The sequence below is a fragment of the Ruditapes philippinarum genome, unplaced genomic scaffold (genome assembly GCF_026571515.1).
Source record: "Ruditapes philippinarum isolate M1 unplaced genomic scaffold, ASM2657151v2 ctg1108_1_1_1_1, whole genome shotgun sequence".
Classification (NCBI taxonomy): domain Eukaryota; kingdom Metazoa; phylum Mollusca; class Bivalvia; order Venerida; family Veneridae; genus Ruditapes; species Ruditapes philippinarum.
In genome coordinates, this window is record NW_026864791.1 from 39729 (window position 1) to 55237 (window position 15509).

At 33.0% G+C, this 15509-nt stretch overlaps 1 protein-coding gene across 1 annotated transcript; it reads right to left on the bottom strand.

The window, feature by feature from the left end:
- Nucleotides 1–258: 258 nt before the first annotated feature.
- LOC132726796 (acetylcholine receptor subunit alpha-1-B-like) lies at nucleotides 259–10713 on the bottom strand (the record flags this gene model as incomplete). Its single annotated transcript, XM_060712165.1, has 4 exons — nucleotides 259–721; nucleotides 3005–3153; nucleotides 3522–3643; nucleotides 10707–10713. Coding segments are annotated over 4 exons (639 nt in total), but the record flags the coding sequence as incomplete, so codon positions are not given.
- Between the last annotated feature and the right edge of the window lie 4796 nt (nucleotides 10714–15509).

Here is a 15509-nt window from a genome sequence, read left to right on the forward strand (position 1 = left end):
TCACGTCCAATATTTTGTCAGAAAGTTGCAAATTTAAAGAAATCCAGCGGTGCACCATGTAAATAATACTTACATTTGCCATTTATATATATTGACTGACGTAATTAAACTCAACTGCACCCATCGTAGTGATAGGCTGAATTATAACCAATTACAGTAATCGAATACGCACGAAACCTTCGTGCGTTACTACGCCACCTGGCCGAAACTAGATACGACAGAAAGGAAAATAATCTCCTTTTAATTTTAAACGAAGGATATTATATAAGATGCATTTTATTTTGTACACACAGTTGAAAAAAAGGATAAATATTACAAATATTTGAATAAAAATAGCCATGTTAAAAATATTTATAATATCTAACGCCTCTTTAATACTAAATTATATTCAATATCTATGTATGATGTATCTGGGCAACACTTGTAAAAGCGTTCGTTTCTTTTCACTGATGCTGATATAAGACTCCATTTGTGGTTAAAATTGTCGTCAAAGTCTGCAAGAATGTTCTCTTCGCTACCTGGCTCAAGATTGAGGGTAAGACCGTCATATGTCCATGACATGAACTTCAAAGTGCATTTCACCTCGCTGTAAGTACTTAAATCAGTATCTTCTACATTGCAATAGGATTTCAGCGTCACAGGTGGAGTATAGAATATAAAACCGTCGAAAGAGACTACGATGTTGATGTCGCTTAAAGCCTTATTTTTCAATTGATCGGCACTGAAAATATTGTTAAAGGATAATATTTACATTATTGGATTGAAATTAATTTACAATAATTTATCATACTATGTTTTATGATACATGCACATTTTTCAAAAACCTTAAATTTAAGAAGAAAGTTTGCTACCCTCACATACTTACGTTCCTTTTCGGGACACCTCGAACAAAATAGTATGAATATACAATACGGATACTGTATTTCGGTATAAAACGCTAAACATGTAAACAAATTGAATGTTAATGCTTGTATTAGCTGAGTAAGTTAATATTCATTTTATTGTCCATGTGAATGATGCATTATTTATATTATTTATATACTAACTAATATTTTTTCATAAACTGAAAGTACAAACTGTATATCTTTGGGATTTGGTAAACTTTTAGGACGGCATTGTTTCAATTTTTATTTTCTTCATTTTAATTGTGATGTCTATTTTACTCGAGGTGATAAACTAAGCTTTATAAGTTTGTTATCCGATGAAACGAAGTAAAGTGACCCCATTAGAAACAAGAGCGATCAATCAGTAACCACATGCGTCGCCTAATGGTAGGCGCTAATGTGTAAAAGAAGACAAAAAAGTCATTATCAGACCAAAACGCATTTTTTGTTCAAAGGCTATGACTCAGCCAAAATCATTCAACCGGAAAATCATGTACTGGAAATATCGATCAATCCTGTAAATTTTCTTTTAAATTGCATTTGTTGTATAGATAAAACTTTTTAAAAAATATATAAAATATTGAAGGGCTATAACTTTGACAAAAATTATTTAACCGGAAAATACCGACGATATGCACAACTAGACTCGCCGTCTTGCGTCATTCCTTAAAAAGTATTGAAGGAATTTGATTAAAACTTCACACAGAGCAAGATACTATTTAGTGGAAGGACAGTGTCTAAGAACACAACCTTGCTTATATTTTAAGTTATCTTCCTTAAGCTAACCTTCCTTAAATGCTTCATCAGAGTATCTAATTGAAACTATACATTGTAAGAGGAAGTGCAGTGTCATAACCATAATTCTACATTTCATAGTTGTTGCTGATAATACGATGCTTGTCCGGTGAATCACTTGAAAAGTATTAAATAAATTTGAATTAAACCTGAATTTTCAAAAGGAAGTTCAAAAAGAAGAAATACCTCTTCACTGCTATTTGTTTCTATATCAATTGCTATTTGTTTCTATATCAATTATGGTACTAAAATGTTTTATAATTTATATCCGGTATAACTTTTTAAACTGAGAATAACATCACATTGAAACTTTACATATTTATGGAGACTAGTGAGACGAAGCGTGATAACCTTCTTCTGTAACTTTTAAATTATCTCCATTTAGGAGACACAATTATGGCGAATGTCGGTACCCATATACAAACCTGACCTTTCGCTTATTTCATAACCAATTTTAAACGTTTATAAAAAGTGCAGAGCGCACATGTTTCTCTTTTCCCGGTACCATTAATCATGCATTCGAAAACAATGCAATGCAGAAATTCAACGTAAATGGTGATTATTAGTGAATCATCCTTGATTTGTGTTTTTTTATTATTTATGTTTTCATCTCACATGGGTTCAACATGATCATGGTGAGTAAATGTGACCCCCCGCCCGTTCGGAGTCCTTCGTCGTGCGTACATCGATGACAACAATTTTTTAAAACACTAAAAAAATATATTTTTTTAAACTTCTTGTCTAAAACTTTAAGGTTAAGTTTTTCAAATAAAATCTCTAACGTCAAAATTGGGGTCCTGGTTTTTTCCTCATATGTATATTTAGTCAAAACTCTCTTAAATACCAAGGTCTAAGGCATGATACATCATCTTTACCGAAAGTATGCAAATTATAGTCAATTGGTCAGGGTTTCCTTATAAACATTTAAAAAAAGTAAAAATGTCCTCACATCTGAAAGCCCAAGTGCTAGAGCCTAGATATTTTTGCATAAAGTTACTAGTGAATTTCTTTCAATTTGCAGTTTTCCTCACATGTTTTAGTAGTAAAAATCTTCTCTGTGATCCCAAGGTGTATGTAAAGCTCAGATATTTGGCATACATCATGGTCTAATGGATCTCTTCTTGTTTTATAGAAAAGGGACCGTTTCTTCTAAAGAATAACCTAGGTTGATATTTTACATTTGAGTCAAGGTTTTATTGACAGAGGGTCGCATGTTTTATAAAATAAGGATGAGAAGTAATTATTTTATGATGGTCACTATGCTTCATTACACCGACAGTTTGCATACAAATACATTTATAAAAGAAGGTAGGTAGAAAACTTGCTTATTTTCCAGTACGATGTCAGGGTTCCAAAGAAGATGACTTGGTATCCAGGTTATCCTGATGTTGTCATACTTAATTGGGTCCCAAATAAGTTGATCATCCCGCCATTGCATTAACACATAACCTTCAAGAGACAAAACTTGGTTTTCCTGAAAAAATTACATTCTTTAAGTTATGTATCATATAAAAAATTTTCATTCAAGAAATAAATCATAAATCATTCTAAAAATGTATCATATAAAAATCATACATAATCATTTACATATAGCATAATTTTTATGCGAAACAAGTGAAACGGGAAAGGTGCAGTTATTATCAATTTATCGTTCAATCAAGGGCATCATATACAGGCAGGCATTATATACAGGCAGGCATTATATACAGCACAGCCTGTGTGCGAACATCGGTATGTAATGTTTAGTGACAAACTGAAGAATATAAATGTCTAGGAATTTTTGGTAAGAGAATATCATGGCGATGCATTTTGAGGGAGCATTTTATTTCTTACTCTACTTACAAAGTTAACAAGCCGCTTCAGTTGTAGCGTGTGTGTTAGATTCAGTGGAGAACCGTCAGGAATTGTAACCTTGTCGTAATAAGCCAACAGATCATGTGTCAATCGGCGGCGGGGTGATAATCCTACAATGTATAACCAAATGTCATTTCTAACTGAAAATGCCATCTTTTAAGGACAAAGCTTTGACTTAAAAATATTAAAATCCGTTTTTCCAACTGACAAATATGTAGGCTCGGTTGTAAGGAGCAGGGGGTTTACGTGTTTTGAAGAAATTGCAAATGATTTTTTTTATTATGTTGATGTTTTTTGTTGTTTAGCTGTGTGTTGTTTTTTTGTTTTTTGTTGTTTTTTTTTTTTGTTTTTTTTAGTTTTTTTTGTTTTGTTTTTTTTTTTTTTTTTTTTTGTTGTTTTTTTTTGTTGTTGTTTTTTTGGCGCTCTCTATCGGTCCCGTTCCCCTTTCTACTGTTATATTGATGGTCTTTTGAAGTTTACACAACGTTTTTGTACATAACTAATTTTTTTGTTTGCCTCCTGTTACAAATCATAGTACCTCGTCTGGCAAGTCTCCCAGATAATCAGATAATCTCCAATTTGTCACCATAGCTCATTTTTAGCCATAAATCTATTGGAAATAAGTACAGGTAACCAGCCAAATTGGTTTAAATGTCTCTAAACCACATTTTTAATACGCCCGCAGTGGAGGTCAATAATTAGAGTGTTTGACGCAATGATATGTCAATAAAATCTATGACGAACTTGTGCAAATCATCGTATTAAAGTTGGGAATATTTTGCAGGTTCGTACAAGAGCCCCCACTTGGCGGGGACTACGCTGGACTTTTTTACTTCTTCTAAAAGCAAACGAATCATCCGGTTTAAACAAATCTTTAAAAAGAAGATGAAAGAAAAAAAAATAGTTTTTCCTTTTTTTGATTTTTCATAGGTATGTCTAGTTACACTTGTTTTGTCCAAGTATGATTCCTTTTCATAAATAAATGAAAACGTTAAGAAAATATAATAAAAATTCAATCATTTGACGGTTAAGGTCATTTAAAGGTCAAGGTCATATCTAAATTATTCCAGATGTCTGTTTGTTGTAATTTCATCCTTATACTTCCCGTGCTAATCTTAGGTTTTTTTGTGTGTGGTGGTTTTTTTTTTTGTTTTTTTTTTTTTTTTTTTTGGGGGGGGGGGGGGGTATTTTCTTGTATTTGAACATGTACCACTGTTGTATGGCTTTAATGATGTTATAACATTTATGCAAATAAAATGTTGTTGTTGTTGTTGTTGTTGTTGTTGTTGTTTGGTAACAAGAGTTGTTTTGTCTGATTTTGAATCAAATCTGTACATAGATAACAAAATTATGACAACTTAACCAAAATTAAATACTTTGACCTTGACAGTCAATTAGAAGATCTTATCAAAAAGGTCCAAGTATAAAAATAATCCATTGACTAATTACCAAGTTACAGCGAATTATAGCGATAATCAGTGAAAATTAAATTATTTGACCTTTAAGGTCATTGTCATACATAAGTCAAGATCAATTTCAGTTTGATATACATAAAGGTTCTGATCTAGCCTATGTTATGTCTTATTATATAGAGTCAATCCATTTATAAATAACAAACTAATAGCTAGTTACAAAAAAAAGATAATTGTATTAATTTGACCTTGACAGTCAATGTCAAATTATGGTCAAGGTCATATCTAAATTATTCAGATATGTTTGTTTGGTAGCATGTCTTGTTTTGTTTTGTCAAAGTATAAATCAAATTCGTACATAAATAACAAAATTATGACTTTTTAATCAATATTCAATAATCTGACCTTTGTGGTCAATGACATTTAAAGGTCAATGTCAGTTTATAATATTAAGTCGATCCATTTATTAATAATTAAGTTATAGCAAGCTACAGAAAAAAATGAAAATTTCAATAACTTGACCTTCAAGGTCATTTATGGGTGAAGATCAGTGTCTGTATAGTTGGCTTAAAGATTTTGATGTTCAAGTTTGAAGACAATCCATTAAAAATAACAAAGTTATAGCTACAAATAGCAAAAATCAGCCCAAGAAAGCAAATAAAGACATTTGACCTTGGACGGCAACGGCAACTCCCAATTCCTCTATTTTTTCTATTACTTTTTTTTTCTTTTTTTTTTTTTGAGTCGAGCTCAAACGGAGCATCATCTCTGTTTAAAATTTGAAAAATGTAACTCAAGTGTATCTAATTCGACATCTTAGACTATGATTTACACAAAAATAATAAAAGTTTCCTAGTTGAAAAATGAAAACTACTATTTCTTAACAATTACTTTATCGTATAGTATTTAACGATTCTTCACTTTTTCATGTCCTTACTTGTACGTGTCTTGGGATCTAACAAAATTTGACTGACTTGGTTTCAAAAATGAAATGGCGTTTTAAAGAGAGAAAAAGAAATTACCAATATTATGATGTACAAAAAATTATGGTAGACTACCAATTTTCTGAATGACTCGGTTTTAAGATGGCTAATTAGTAGTGACCTACATTTGAAATTAGGATCAATGACATGTTGTTTTTGTTGTTGTTGTTGTTGTTGTTGTTGTTTTTGCCTGAGGGTTTAGTATTAGTGTGTTCATTTTCAATTATTGCAACCCCACAATAAGCTACATAAAATGCGTATGTCTTGTCTCGCCCATCACCTCGACATATTTTTCGGGCTGAAATGAGCCTTTGGCTTGACTATATATGCATCATACAGATTTCATATGTTCATTTGTATATCATCTTCGGACAAACGGCAGTATATTGTCAATTCATAAAACACCCTACTTTCGGTTTTGCAGCGGCACGGGCTACCTCTCTGCTTTTGAAATTTTTTATATCACAGGTACCCTCTCATTTTTTTCACACATTTTTCAAAGCACGACATACGCTTTTATTTGCGTTAATCGTTAAGTATGTTATATTTCTTATTTTTATGTACGTAAATATACTATAGTGTAATGATACGAAGTTCTGATATTCACAAATGTGAATAAATAAAATAGAAGAACACAACTGTAAACCTATGATGCTTAATCTTAGAACTGGTCAGTGGCAGGAATCGTCTTAAATAAGAACTGCCCATTCAAGCATTCATGGAATTATACTGCATGTAAAGGTCAAGGTAAACGAATCAGAATTAACTGATATATCATTAATTTACAGAGTATGCAGCTGAGAACGCTAATTTTGTACCATGATTTATAACATTCAATTAACTGGTTATTGTTCATGTTTAATGGCACAAAATACAGAAGTTCATATAGAGACTAGTCTTGCAGCTTTTGGATGAGTTATTTTTTATTGTTTTTATATCATATCATTGATCGGACCCATTCCCTCTGATTAATGAGATATATGTTTACAACTTTCTAATATAGCTTCTTTCGAATTAGATTTTTATATCAAGAAATGTTATAATGGTGTGTTTATATATATCATATATCACTTTTGTATGTCTTTTGTTCTTTATATGTATAACAAATATCTATGATTTAAAACTTACATACCTTTTATATGACCAACAAAAATATACAAAATAACGCACATTAATTTTAGTATCCTCATGTCTATGTACTTTGATCCACTTTGATCCACAGGGAGTGAGTAGCAAACTGTATGAGTTTTCATTCAGAACAAAGCTTGAACATTAAGTATAATAGGGCAGTCATGTAAAATTGACGTTGATAAATGTCAAATCCTTTTATATGAAAAAATATCTTAATGTCATAATGAATATGATCATCTGAAAAACAAAAGTGTTATAGAAATATGGACACTGGCATTATAAGCAGACTGATAAAATTACTCTAATGTAAAACATATCGTAACTGTCGCACCACTTCTAAACTGCCTCAGTATGCAGCAACGGCAAACTGAGATATTTTAACCCCCTAATACTAGTGCCTACATTTTGCTTGTTTTATGTCCCTGATACTTCATAGAAATGTTTAGAACATTTTGTTAGATTGTTTAGGAAGGGATTGAAAAAGGTTTTTGTATTTTTTAATATTGTACTAAATCTGCTCTTTTAAAACACTCAATAGTAAAACTGTAATAATTATACCGGTATAAAGTTTGACAATATGGGTCAATATGATTCGGAGTTCATTCTAGGGCTGAGCTAAATCTGAGTTATCATTCTAGGGTGGGCTAAATCTGATTTATCATTCTAGGACTGAGCTAAATCTGATTCTATTAATGTACAATTATCATCCGGCTGCAAAGCATTCGAGTGTTATAGACGAATGATCTACTACGGAATGACACGATTTATTTTGCAAGTCAACTGCGCAACTGTCTGTAGTTTACTTAGATTTAATATTGTGAGACCAGGCTAAAAGAAAACAGGTTGTCTCCACTCCTAAAGGGGAACAGTTATATTGTGAAATTTGACATTAGACGGAGTTTTGTTTTAAGGATGGTCTATTTGGTTGGAGAGGTCATCAGACCACCTATCCACAGTAAAGAGGATGATTGCTGGCAGCATCCATTTTTGCGTTAATGAATCTTATGTACAGCCTTAAATCATTAAAACCAGTCTACAAACATTGTTATCCGCATGCGCCGCTTCAATATACGACTTTAATTAAACGAAAAATTAACATCCAGGCGGACAAATCGGTACAAGGAAAAAGTCGAAAAATATAATTTACATGTACGTTACATTTAACACTACACTAACAGTGGTTCATTCGGTTTATAACCCTTTAAACTGTATAAATTCATTATAATTTTGTTAGTAGCGATTTCTAAAAATAGTAACAGTAAACATTTATGATAGTTACAATATCAGAAATAAGGTTGAAAACCTTCTCGAAAATTATTTTTAATGTACCGGAACATAAACCGAGTCATGTTTACATATTTTTCTAGATTGGTTTCAAATAGTTATATTCAAAAGTCACTTTTTCTTCATACTTTTTATAGAAATGGAAAATGCTCCCACTCGGACTTGATTTCAGAGATGCTCCCACTCAGAATTAAATATCTACAGATTTTGAAAGCATTTAGCAGGTGCGCGATGATGTAGTATCCTACCATTGTAAATAGTATTTAAAGTACTCTTTTCAGCCCTGGAAATTCCTTACTGCTTTATCTATATACAGGTTACGTGGTTCAAATGTTGACTGAAAAAGGGCCGATTTTCTCCGTTTATTTTCCGGTTGTTAATTAGGTTAAAGAATTGTCAATCAAAAGTAAATGTTTTAATCTTGTATACCATTAATAGTACAAATATATTTACTTTATGCAATTATATGTTCCACTAAGTTGCATTATTGAACAAATAGTTATGCTATTGAGTAAACATGTACATGTTGATGTACTTATGTTTGTATTGCACAATAATCTGTATCCCTGAACCACTTGTGCGCCATTTTGAACATTGTTAAGGCATGTCAGCACTATAAATAGGTCGTGCAACATTCAGGTCGCACTAGGAGTCGTGCAGACTGGTTTCCGCTAGTGGGTCGCGCGCCAGTCTAGTTTTGTACAACACGCCAGCTGCATGCGCAAACTGTTATATACATATATATGCGCAAAAATGTTATATAAGCTGGACATTTTCTATTTGTTTGGATTCTTTGAGTTTATTGGAGTTGAAGAGATGTTGTTGTTGAAGTTTAAGTGTTTAATTTGCGTAATGACTGTTTCTAGAATATAATCATGATACATAATTTTAGTTTAATTGTTTTTATTATCATGCTTTCACTTGTATTTCTTATTTATTATACAAGCATAGAATTTGACCATTTATTTACTCCCACGGTTTGTTATCTGCAAGAACTGTCATTCTGTCTTTGGTATTTACGTCGTATGCATTCTTTTCTGTCACTAGAACTGTTATGAACTCAATGAAGTGTAACTGGTCGTTTTTTATCGATTTAACAGAATGATTTAACAAACAGTTAGGGCTTTTTTCGCATTTTAAACAGTGATAAATGCGATGTGCTATTGCTGGTATAGTAGATATTGATGATGCGCAGATCACGGAAAGGGAAACAACTTTGGCAGCAAATAACAATAACTCTCGGGAACACCGAATCGGTCTAGAATATATTTTTTGCTGAGTATAACAAAAAAATCAAAACTCAATAAATACATCAACATTTTTGCAGGCGAGTATGAGTCCAATAGTGTTAGTATTTTATACAGCTGTATAATGATCTCTTAATTATACACCACTATTTTTCTACATTTTGACAGAACTTTGTTTTTACTTCTAATACAATAAGGATTGGATATGAATTTTTTGGACTCAGAAAAAAAATGATAAAGAGGCTAGACGGAGTACAATTGTTATTTGACATGGACTATTTTGGACTCTGAAAAAGAAAACGAGGCAAAATGGAGAATAGTAGTGATTTAATGTGGATTTTTGAACTCGAAAAATGAAAACGAGGATAAACTGATAGGACAGTATCCGATAATGATTTATATTTGGCAATCATTTAGTGCAAACACTGTTAGATCATTGCTTACATATCATAATTTGTGAAGTCAATTTGATTACAAATAATCATCAATCATTAATTTTCATTAAGCAATTTGCATTGTCAAAACGAAAGTAGAAATCATGACTTTTTTCGTTTTTTTCCCTCACAGTTGAATCCAATTGTTTGAACATAATTGTATTTAAGCATAAAACAAAAGGAAATTTGTTGGTTTTTTCTGTGTGCAAGATGTTATTTCCTTTACAAAAACAAACAAATATCCGCTATATCCGATTTTTCGTGCGACTTTTCTATATATAATATACTATTTTTGACAAGAAGATACTTGCATATATGCCTGTTGGCAGCCAACAAAACCCTTTAATGTTTCACTTTCCATGTCTGTCTAACTTTCCATGTCTGTCTTAAAATAAATGATAAAAATGATGATGATTATGACGATGATAACGAAGATGATTATACTGACAATGGAGCTGTTGAAGGTATCTTTTTCTGTGCTTATTTTATACGTTATACCAAGAACACTTGATCATTATACACTTTTGTGCACCCAGTACACAAGGCGCACCCAGTTTTTAAACATAAAAACTGTTGTTGTTTTTTTGTTTTTTGTTGTTGTTGTTTTTTTTGTACATGTGTAATATTTGGAAATATTAAATCAAAATGAGGTCAAATAAGTGTAAAATTGAATCTTTCTTACCTCTGGTATTTTTTTATATTTTGTTTTGACTCGAAACATATTATATCCGGTGTATATCCGTACAGTTTTAATTGGGGGGAAACCCCTGACAGTAAAAGACACACTTAATGTATGCGAATGTTCATAACATTAAAGATAATTTGAATACATATATAAAAATGATGGATAATTTGTAAATTGTATGTCAGGTGACATTTAGTTGTCACAATCAAAATTATCATTATCATATAAAGTACTTTTATAAATGTCAAAACTTATTGTAATAAAAGGTTAACTATTTATCTGTGGGAAACATGAAATTATTAACACAAGTATTCTTGCAAACATTAGAGCTGTTGTTGTTGATGTTGTTGTTGCCATTTTTGTGTTGCTGTTGTTTTTACGAGTACGAGTTTAGTGTAATAAAAAGTAGAGCGTAGTTTTCCCTTTGTTTTAGTTAATTTCTATTTATGAATTTTTTGATATTTGGGTGCATTTCAGTCATAACTTTTACCAATCAATATTTTTATATGCTTATTTAAAAAAAAACACTTTCATTGTCTGCATAAACTAAAGTACGATGATACTGTAAACGAACCTGATATAGGAAGGGGCTTTAATTACAGCGCTTGCGCATTGGATTCATTTTAACTTCCCCTATGATAATAAACACGGATCATTTTAACTTCCCCTATGATAATAAACACGGAAGTGAAAGTTTTTACAACCAAATTTTGTAAGAAATACGAACTGTCGTTGGAAACAGAAAAATAAACCCAAAGCATTTACCAGTAGAGGAACCATGACCTTGATCTTGCATCAAAGGCATGGGTACTATAAAAAGAGTGATACCATTATCAAATACTTTCTCATATTCTCAGTAAGCCTAAAGGCGCCAGACACAATCGCTTATAATAGAACATTGTTTATAATACTGCATGTTTTTAACGTCATCGTGACGTTTATATAGTTTTATATACACGGCTACTGTCAATTTTCTAAGAAATCTCACTTTTTTCTCCAAAAAAAAGAGGAAGTTTCCGGTATAAATATTCCTGACAAGTTATATGACCGTATATAAACGGTTGTTTGCAATATAACCCTCGCCTAGCGACTGGGATTTAAAAAAAAACATTTATATAGGGCAATATAACATGTCAAAAATCTTTATAACTAATAATATATCCCCTAATGAGAGGTGATAACGTCAACAAGCTGAAAAAATTGACCGTTCCGTTCAAGAAAGTAACCATTTAGCTAAAGCCCCAGTCACATTTACGACCAGTGAAGACCAGTTCACGATCACCAGTGACCTCTGGTCGCGGACAATCTTTAAAACGTCTTACGACGGTCATCGATGATCTTTGACAGTCGCAGGTTATCTTATTTAGGTCCCACGACCAATTTCAGTCGTAGAGAGGTTTTTGAGCTTGCACAAAAACCTCCTTGCAATCAAACAGGTCGCTAGTGATCTTATAAGGTCTTAAGGCTGTCGCACGATGGTTGTTCGGAAGTGCGACAATCTTACGACAGTCTTTACAAATTGCCACTAGTCACTGATAATCTTAAGTAGTCTTTAGTAATCGTGTGATGGTCGTACGACAAGTTGTAGGTGATGGCATGTTATGTCACGGGTAGTCGTAAGTAATCCCAGGCAATCTTGAGACCATCGTATGTTTACTTATGACCTGTCGTGCGATTGTCAATGATGACTTGTCTTACGATACTCGCAAAAGTAAATTTATCTGTGCAAAAATGGTTTCGGTCGCAGACAATCGCTGATGATCGTCAGTTTTACAAGTCGCCGGCGGTCGCAAGTAATCGTAAGCTCTACGCACCACGGACCTTAAACCCGGGTCACATTAGAGCTTGCGATTACTTGCGACCACCGGCGACGTGTAAAACCGACAATCATCGGCGATTATCTGCGACCAAACACTCTCTACTTCCACGATTATCGTACGACCAGTCATTGACAATCGCATGACAGGTTATCAGCAAACATACGATGGTCTCAAGATTGTCTGAGATTACTCACGACTACCCGTGACCTGTCATGCGAGTCGTACGGCCATCGCACGATTACTAAAGACTACTCAAGACTATCAGTGACTAGTGGCAATTAGTAAAGACTGTCGTAAGATTGTTGCACGACAGTTTTGCGATTAACAAAAACCTGAATAAAGACTGATGGATTGGAGGTATTAATAAGGACTTTACGATCGTACGACGGTTGTTACTTATCGTAGCGAAGTCGCTAGTTGTCATTTGTAATCGTGGGTGATCGTAAGACAGGTCGCTACTAATCGCACGATGATCTTACGACTGGAAAGATTACCTGCGACAGAGTGACAAGGACCTCGGCGGCGACAAGTTGAAGATTATTAGAGACTTTCGAACGACGATCGTGCAACAGCCTAAGACCTTATAAGATCACTAGCGACCTGTTTGCAAGCCCAAAAACCTCTCTGCGACTGAAATTGGTCGTGGGACCTAAATAAGGTAACATGCCACTGTCGAAGATAACCGATGACCGTCGTAAGACGTTTTAAAGATTGTCCAGTGGTGATCGTGAGCTGGCTTTTAAAGAAAAATCCGACTTTATATGACCTATCATACGAGAGGTGTTCAAATATGAAATCACGTCTGAGAATTGTATGAGAGGCTTCTTCAGAGATACCAATGCATTTACTTATACATGTATACCTAGTTGTAAATCAGTAGCAATCAAATCCTTTACTTTTTCAACCATTTTTGGCGAAGTTGCAGTTTTCCGACGGCGTGCATGAGGTAATCCACACCACTTTTAAATTTCTCTCAGCACCGTGTGACGGATGAAAAAGAAAGTTCATTGTTCCCATAAACACGACATATTTCATTAAATATGTCTTTCGCCTGTATGCCAAGAATTACAATAGTGGTTCTTGATATAGGACCGTATTTGGTTAATGAAAGGAGACATTTTCCCAACTATTTTAGCTTTAGTATTCACGAGTAGATAGCGTTAATCGAGCCATTGATGAATTTTAAGTTCTTTGGAATCCGGTCTTTCTAATTTTTGGCCGGCTTGCACATATGCAAACCCGGGTTATAGTATGGTGAATGATAGGCAGCGGTCGGGAAAAAAATTTTAACAGTTTTCTCAGCAACTACTTATCACAACCTCTTTATACTTGGCAAACAGCATTAACGCATGGTCCCATACTGTGGGATTTGATTTCAGGTCTGTCGCTTATCCACTTCCTGTTTACCGACTTAGTTAAATTTCAACATTAATGGTCAATGGTAGGAAATTTTCGTAAAACTACTTATCACAGCCTCGTGATATTTGGCATACAGCATTAACTAGTGGTCCCATACAGTGACATTCAATTTCAGGTATGTTAACTGCTCATCCACATCCTGTTTACCGACTTAGTTAAATTTTCGACATTAATGGTCAATGGTAAACATTTTTTGCAACATCACAGCCTCATGATATTTGGTATACAAATGCAACCCGGCTTTTTCTGTCTTTGACCCATTTTTGTTTATAAATTTAGTTTGTAGCATCCTTTTTTTCATTGGTAATTTAAATAGCTTTTTAACAGGCCCTAATTGTGCCATTATTCTGGCAAGGTCTTGTGAAATAAATTAGAAAATCAGAAAAAATGGCTTTTTAGGGGACCAGGTCTCAGCCTAGAATTGTGCATAAATAACATTTATAGTCATTAATGTTTTAATATAAAAAGAGATCAAATTTAGACTTTATATCTGTTTATATTTGATATTTTTTATAAAATTTTCCATCACTAAGATCGCACTACTGACTTTCTGACTACTGAGAATTTCGGGGCTGCGTTTAAGGGGCGATGCTCTCCCTTGTTAATTTCTTCCTTTCATATTTTATTGCAGTTGAAAAGCCTTTCATAAGCATAATGTTTTTTTCAGATCTAACAAATGGTTCCTTTTTTAATCTCGGTTATTTGGATTTCAAAAACTTGAGCAGCGCGTGTCTAAATACTATTGTTGTTTACTTAGATTAAATGTTTCTGGTTTGTTTATTTCCTTCTGCATCTGTCATATAAGTTCAGGATATAAGAACTAGTGAAATCATGCCTACTTTACCTATATTGTTTAGGTGTTTTATTGTTTGAAATGGTCAGTGTAGTTTGTCATTTGTTCAACCATTTTTTGTTTTAATTTTGATAGTTTCTGTAAACTCTTTCTAGAATCACACTATTAATAAAAACTTTGCTTAATTTCATAGCCCTGAATTCTATGAAGTTATATAGATACGTTATACAGAAGATCATTATAAAGTGTTTTTTTTAGGGAAATTGGCATCGTTCTTGGTAAGAATATACAAAACGTTCTCTTCCATCTCTTCAACTTTTGCACAATGACCCAACAGGGGTTAGCTACGTATTAAATCATTCGCGAGTAAATTGCCCTTAAAATTATCTAAAATTGCAAACAGGCAGATAATAAGAACATAAGATCTTTAATCCCCATTTTTGGGGTTAAGTATTCAGTTATGTCCTTCATCGTGTTCTAAAACGATGTAAAATGTGTTGTTGTTGTTTTTTTAATTTGAGGCAGTTTTAATGATGAGCATATTTCAATGTAAAAAATGAAGTGGACATTTTTATAGGCACGTTATGCCTTAGATATCCGTCCATTTACAATTCTTTTTGAAATGTCAACATGTTTATATAATCGAATTAGAGCATATTAGATGTATAACAACTCAAGAAAGTAGCACTGACCGTGGAGTAATGTGTCATAAAGGTTGCAAAATGTAAACAAAATAGTATTTTGACTTTCAAACCAAATACTATTTTA